Genomic DNA, 7,599 nt, shown 5'->3' on the forward strand with positions numbered 1-7,599 from the left:
CATGAAGGTGGATCTCAATCCAGCAGGGCGTGCTTGTGACATCCTGGCGATGGTACTCGGCTCCCCAGCCCTGAAAAGCAAAAACGGAGCCACATGATTGTGCCAGATTTCCAGGCAGCCTCCAGGGGCACGAAACAGGCCTGCTGGACACAGCCCACCCACCAGGGCAGCTTCTGGGACCTGAGAACATGAACTCTGCATTCCTGCAAGTACAAGACAACCTTTTCATCAGCCAGACACCCTAAGATGAGTCCCCATCCCAGGTATCCTCCTGGGCTCGCAACTAAATCCACGGACCTAGAGAGGGCCTGGGTTCCAGCCACATCAGAGACACTGGGAAATCATGCTGTCTTCCCCAGGGAAGGGAGCTTGAATGCATGTTCACCCCCTTAATGCTGAAGTCCGTGTTTTGCATGAAACAGAACAATGGCTGGATCTGAAAGTTGTTAAGTGAGAGCTGAAGGTGCTCTCTGTTACTCAGGGTTGATGAAGAAAGCTTGTTTCCCCTCTCCCATGCTGGCTCACTTATGGCAATTTGCCTTTGGTGACCATCCCCAGGAAAGATCACAAAAAATAAGTTTTGTTAACATCCATGACCTCACATGGTTGCGATTTTTTATTGTTGTGAGAACTTACCAATTTCTTTTACACTAATCACCTATAGTTATATTTGCTAGGAATCTTTTAAGTCCCTGCAATATTAGTAACAGTTTATTTTGTGAATTATGTGGTTTTATGAATTTAAAGGCTACATATATGAGAAGTACATCTAGTTGATCTTAGGAAAGTCAAATTCCTATACAAGTTTATAATACAGTGAAATTATTATGTCTGAGACATTGGCCATCTCATCCCAATTTTTAAAACAGGCCTAGAAAAAAGTACGTCAAATGGTTGCTTATTATTGCCCTCTGCTGGCTCTAAAGCATCAGAATGTTTGAAAAGACTTTCAGGTATTTGTTAATTGCCTGACGGTGTAAAAATGCTTTTAAAGCTTAACAGTAAATTTGAATAAGGGCTTCCCTGGTGGCCCTTAGATGGTAAAGAATCTGCCTGCAATGCAGGGGATCTGGGTTCGATCCCTGGGTCAGGAAGATCCCTGGAGAAAGGAATGGCTACCCACTCCAGTAGTCTTGCCTGGAGAATTCCATGGACAGAGGAGCCTGGGGGGCTACAGTCCAAGGGGTCACAAAGAGTCGGACACAACTGAAACAACTTAGCACGCATGCAAATTTGAATGAAACTGTTTTGTCACCATGAAAAAAATGAATTCAAGAAGTCATTTTCTAAACTGGAAACTCTATTCTTGATTCTCATTTTTTAAATAATTACTGAAATTATAAATAAGAGTGTTGAAAAATGGGACACATTTTTCTGTAATTCTGTAAAATGGTAATTTTACAGAACTAATAAATACATTTTTCTGTAATTCTGTAAAATGGTAATTTTACAGAATTAATAAATAAATTTTTTCTTTGAAAAAATCTGGAACAAGCCATACTGATACCCCTTGAATAGATAGGTCACCATGGGAAAACTGTCACATATACTCAGTTTGACAAACAAGCTCAGATTTGGAAATACTAGAATTATTTGCAAGTGCTTTGTGAGGAATGAAACAGATGATAAGCTGAGGGCTTAGCTTCAACGCGCAAATCCAGTTTTTCCTTCCCACTAAGTTAACTCCCTCCATTCTCCAACCTTCACATCAACTTTAATTAAAGAACTAATTGAGAAATTCACAAATATTCATAAGCAGAACATCTACTACTGCATGAGAATTAATCATGAGCCCCATAATGTTTTTATCCCAACCTGTTTATTCCTTTGTAAACAGCACTTAATTCATACTCCCTTGTATTAGACCCAGTCCTGTTTTGTAGCTTATTTATAAATACAATCGCCTCTGTTTGCCTGTCTGCTTTGTAAGAGTAAGGAGAGCGTCTTATTCAATTTCAGGTAAATTCACCATTTACTGAGTGACCATAGTGCTCAGCAATTTGAGGGAAGAAAAAAAAAATCTCTGTAGCATTAAGTCCTATACAACCATCATAGTCACTTTATCTTCTTTATTTAAAGAAAAATCAGGTAACTGTCTTAACTTGGATTTCCTCCAAAAGTAATATACTTACGAATTTTCTTAAAATTGCTAAACAAGAGATGTCATACTCACGGAGGAGCTCTTCTGAAAAACAATTGAGAGTTTTCCTCCCAAAATGCTGTCTACTTGCCCTGGCTGTCCAACTGTCACATCAGTCGAAGACTGTTTAAAAATATATATATTTTTTACTTATTTATTTTCTTATTTGGCTGTACTGGGTCTTAGTTGTGGCACACAGGATATTTAGTTGACCCACGTGGGATCTAGTTCCCTGACCAGGGATCGAACGTGGGGCCCCTGCACTGAGAGCAGGGAGTCTTAGCCACTGGACTGCTCCGGAAGTCCTGTGCTCTTGGTCTCTTTCTTATACTCGGGAAGTGAGCACTCCTTACCTTGACAAAACTCATCCTGATGGTGCACATCTTGGTCAGCTCGTAGACAACTTCAAATCCATGGTGCACAGACTGGGCGAGCAGCTGAGCGAACAGCTGGTTGTTGAAGATCTTGAGGCTGCAGCCGCTGGGGATCTTGCAGACAGTGGCTGGGTGGAAGCCGTGCTGATAGTTGCAGTTCCGGCTCTGCACGAAGATGCTGCTGTCACTCACACACTCGGCATAGACCTCTCCCCCGACGTAGTACAGGTGCACGCCTGTGAGGCAAAAACAGTCTTCCAACACCAGCACTGAATTCCACTTAGACTTAGCCCCCTTCCCATCTCATCCGCCTCTGTCACCTAAAGAGACGTGACTATCAACTGTGAGGTTAATTTTAATATCACCAATCATTGATTAGTACCACGAGTGCCCCCAAGGTTGACCTGCTTTAATTATCATCTGTATTTTCTCCATGAGTGCATTTAAAAGTATATTGCAACTCAGGTTTGCATAGCCAAGAACAAAGAAGGAGGCTGGCATGTATTAATACTGCTCCTGTCACTTGCAGCCTCATGCTTGTTCATTCTAAAAGTCAGATCTCATACTATTAGAGGCAAAATAACAACATAATGCAGAAAACATCAAATAGTCCTTCAGGACATGTAGAAGTAAAGAACTTGACACAGTAAGTACCACGGTAATGTTACTTACATGAATATACTAAATCCACTTCAGAGGACATGATAAATGAAGTCTACATTTTATTTTACTAACAATTATAAATCCTTTTCTCTTAGTACCTCAAAGAGACCTATTCCATTTTAAAGCTTATCACCTACATTTACAGGTCATAGAAATAATGCCTATTTTTACCTACAGTGAAATTCATGCCACATTTTCAGATAAAATATAAAGACTCAATCAAAATGTAGTTTATGCTATTTTATCTCATGTTCTTAGAACTAAAAGGTGAAGAGGGGCTTGAGAATGTTGTTGCTCAAAGTACATTTTAGTTGATGCTCTTCCTCCAAATTCTGGGTTTAAGACTCAACATAAATTTGTAACAAGGGACTGGAGTTAGGTGAGGTGAAGATGTTCTAGTCTAGGGAATATTAAATACCAGAACAACTGTTCCCCAACCTTTTAGCAGAAACAAAATCTCTTATCTCCAGGTGTCAACATGGTTGTAAATACAATCTCCATGCAGTGGCAAGGGGATTGTAGAAATGATCTTGAATCTACTTATAGGGACAGATTTCAGTACTTAAAAAAAACCAAACACACACTTTTAAATAATACAACTGAAAGACTTCCAGGGCTTCTCAGACCTGCATTTAGGAAACTTGACCGACATAGCCACTCAGTTTCTTTGTCAGGATCTAAGTAGCAATGGAGGCAATTTTTGCACTATTATGTAACTACTTCCTGCCAGCTTTATGGTTTCCTTTTCCCATCTCCTTTCCCTTAATACAATTTTAGAAAAGAATGGCTTTCAGGGTCATGTATGCAAACCACAGACTCCAACACAGTCTGAAGAAACTGATTCAGGGTCACAATGATAAAGCTCTTGATACTCGGGTCAAGGTTCCCCTCTCACTGCCTCAGTCAGACCAGGTCCCCTCCTCTGCTCAGCCTTCCTTTTCTGCCTCACCTCCATGATTCTCTCTCCTGAACGCCCTGGGGTCTGATCCCCATGGCCCTGGGCCTGAGGATTAGGCAGAAGGATGGTCCTAATTGGCTGGGACACAGTGCTGGACCCACATGTGGGAGGTGTGTGTTATTAGTTGCTCAGTCGCGTCTGACTCTTTGCGACCCCATGGACTGTATGTAGCCCATCAGGCTTCTCTGTCCATGGGATTCTCCAGGCAAGAATATTGGGAGTGGGTTGCCATGCCCTCCTCCAAGGGAATCTTCTGGACCCGGGGACTAAACAAGAGTCTCCTGCATTGCAGGCATATTCTTTACCATCTGAGCCACCTGGGAAGCCCAGACTTACTTGGCTGGACCCACATATTGGGAGGTGAGACAGGGGCAAATCCAACCAGACTTCATTAAAAACTCCCAGGGGAAGGCCTGCCTCTGGGGTGGCTGGAGAGCAGGTCATCAAATTGCCAGAGCATGAGGCTGCTAAGTGTTCAGTATGTCTTTGAGTTGAATGCCCTTCAAATACATAATCCTCCTAGAGCTTACTAAGAACAGATAAGATTTTTTTGCTATCTGACTCTGGTCTTTATTTAGGGGATGATTTTCAATCCTGTTAAAAGTCTTATCTGCAACCACAGACATCCTGGCGGAGCACAGAAAGCAGAGAAGAGCCTGGATGGGGAGGCAGCAGTTCAGCATCCTGAGTGAGAAGAAGGGGCAGAGCGGATGGGATGTGCCCGGAGAAGCCCTGAGCCGGCCCTGGTCACCGGAACAAGGAGGGATATTCAACCCCATGATGAAGAAGGCTAGAGACAGCAGCATCTAAAGAGTCAAGTAAGCAAGGGATTTTATTCGCATCCATTTGACAGGCCAGAAGCCTGGCTTTAAACCACATCTGCGAGGTGCTAAATTGCCACGGAGAACAGTGAGCAGATAAACACCCAAAGAAGGTGCCACAACTCGTGAGCCCACATGCTACAACTACTGAAGCTCTAGAGCAGGTGCCCTGCAGTAAGAGAAGCCACTTAATGAGTAGCCTGCGCATGGCAACTAGAGAGTAGCCTCTGCTTGCTGCAGTTAGAGAAAGCCCAGCACAGCAACGAAGACTCAGCACAGTTTGACAAGAAAACACAAAACTAAAGTAAATAATAAATAAATAAATTATAAAAATAATATAAAAGTAAAGGTTTCCAGACCTACAGCAGGGCTTTGGGCCAGAGGATAGAGGTGGGCCTGCCCAAGACTGTGACCGCAGCTGTGCACTACACAAACCCAGGGTGTGCCTCAGACTTCCGAGATTTGTATGGTTATTACAAGACTCCTCCAGCAGATGGCAGCAGGGGCTCCTTTCAATTCACACAGAGCCGCCTCTGGGCTGGTACAAAGTCAGTCCCCTCAAGCTATTACTTGAAGACATCTCTGGACAAATAGGATGAACAAGCAAGCAGATTTGGGCCCAAATGAACTACACTACCAGGGGCTTCCCTGGTAGCTCAGCTGGTAAAGAATCCACTTGTAATGCAAGAGACCCCAGTTTGATACCTGGGTGGGGAAGATTCCTTGGAGAAGGGATAGGCTACCCACACCAGTATTCTTGGGCTTCCCTGGTTACTCAGATAGTAAAGAATCTGCCTGCAATTCCAAAAACCTGGGTTCAATCCCTGGATTGGGAAGATCCCCAGGAGGAGGTAATGGCAACCCACTCCAGTATTCTTGCCTGGAGAATCCCATGGACAGAGGAGCCTGGCTGGCTATAGTCCATGGGGTCGCAAAGAGTCAGACACGACTGAGTGACTAAGCACAGCACTGAGCCCCAGTGAACGCCCCACTGTGCATGCACACACTCAGTGATTCTGCCAAGGTGGGTGCCCCTTGGCACTACTTTCTCTCTCTCTACTCTCTCACTACCTCTCTTGACTGCAGCAACCCCAGCTCGCCTGGACATACCGGGTCCCACCCCATCCTCACAGGAGCAGGAAAGCCCACTAGAAGAAATGTTGAAAATACTGAGATGCAAAGAATACAGATCAGCCACAAATCCACAACCTAGAAATAATCAGTACTAACATCTGTCATATACTTTTAGTCTTTCATGTGTACATTTTAAATAAAATTGGGATCATACTCTATAGGCTTTTTTATAACCTTTTTTCACTATTAAAATACTGACAACATTTTCTCATGATATTAAGTATTCTTCAGTATCCTGTGCAATTACTGCAACAGTATGATGTTCTGTGTTAAATATTTTTTAGGATTTGCTTTTTCAGGGATGAGAAACTTCACACACATTCAAAGGCAGAATGGAAAGGATGTTTTGAGACCAGGAAACTAAATCCACTGGGAAAGAAGGGATCCAAAAATCACCTTGAGGGACTTGCCTGGTGATCCAGTGGCTAAGACTCCACACTCCCAATCCCGGTGTCCAGGTTCAATCCCTGGTCAGGGAACTAAATCCCTCGTGCTATAACTAAGACCCAGCATAGCCCCAAAAATAATTTTTTAAAAAATGAAAAAAAAAATCACCTCGAGGTACAGACCCTGCTTCTAAGGAACTGACAAAGTAAACCCTTGTCTCAGGATAATTCCTTACACGAAAAAGGGAAGCATTACTAGATCTCCACAGAACAACTTGAGATGTACAAGAAAATAAAGTTTCATAAAAAAGTGAAAAACTGCTTCTCAAAGCAATTCCATGATTTGAAATCTATGATATTATGTCTGGGAAGGTCCAGGTTTGCCTCATTCAGTGGGTGCGTATGCGTGCTAGGTCATTTCAGCCGTGTCTGACTCTCTTCAATCCAACGGACTGTAGCCCACCAGGCTCCTCTGTCCATGGGATTCTCCAGGCAAGAACACTGGAGTGGGCTGCCATTTCCTTCTCCAGGGGATCTTCCTGACCCAGGGATCAAACCCACATCTCTTAGGTCTCCTGCACTGGCAGGCAGGTTGTTGACCACTAGTGCCACCTGGGAAGCCCCGGTAAGTTCAATACGTGGGGCTAATGCCTCAGGAACTATCAGTCACCCCTCCCTTCTCCCACGGGAGGAAGAACAGCCAGCAGCCAGGACACACGCAGCTCGTCTACAGCTGCAAAGAAGAAACGTGTCCGTCCTGCCCAAGTGTTCTTTCACACCAAGAGCTGGGAGCAGGCTCCTCATGTGGGTCAGTGGCACTGTGGGCAGTGACAGAGCAACCAGAGGTGCTCAGAACGGACACTGCTATTGATTAGGATTATATTATGTTGTGCATGTCTAAGAAATATAACCCGACCTCGATGACCTTAAGAGCACATGTATGCCCACGCAGTCCTTTCAAAACTGCGGCTTTCCTCAGTGTTTGGAAATCAGGGCCATCTTAAAAGCCGCTCTAAAAAATCAGGCACGCTGTATACTCCAGTGACCCAAACTGGCTATTCCATCATTCCCCAAACCTCAGGAAATAACCTTGGCTTTATTTTGGGCAATCACAGACAGGTAT

The 7,599-nt window shown here is 43.8% G+C and overlaps 1 protein-coding gene across 2 annotated transcripts in view; it reads right to left on the reverse strand.

The window, feature by feature from the left end:
• Nucleotides 1-7,599, reverse strand: part of SMAD9 (SMAD family member 9) — a 65,076-nt gene that overhangs the window by 1,681 nt on the left and 55,796 nt on the right. For both annotated transcript variants that reach the window (XM_010835623.1, XM_010835622.1), the window contains 2 exons: nt 2,494-2,750; nt 6-70 (listed from right to left, as the gene is read on the reverse strand). In XM_010835623.1, the coding sequence (XP_010833925.1) occupies nt 6-70; nt 2,494-2,750 (322 nt within the window). The remainder of the gene's footprint in view (nt 1-5; nt 71-2,493; nt 2,751-7,599) is intronic.

The sequence above is a fragment of the Bison bison genome, unplaced genomic scaffold, assembly GCF_000754665.1.
Source record: "Bison bison bison isolate TAMUID 2011002044 unplaced genomic scaffold, Bison_UMD1.0 scf7180017864048, whole genome shotgun sequence".
Taxonomy (NCBI): Eukaryota; Metazoa; Chordata; class Mammalia; order Artiodactyla; family Bovidae; genus Bison; species Bison bison.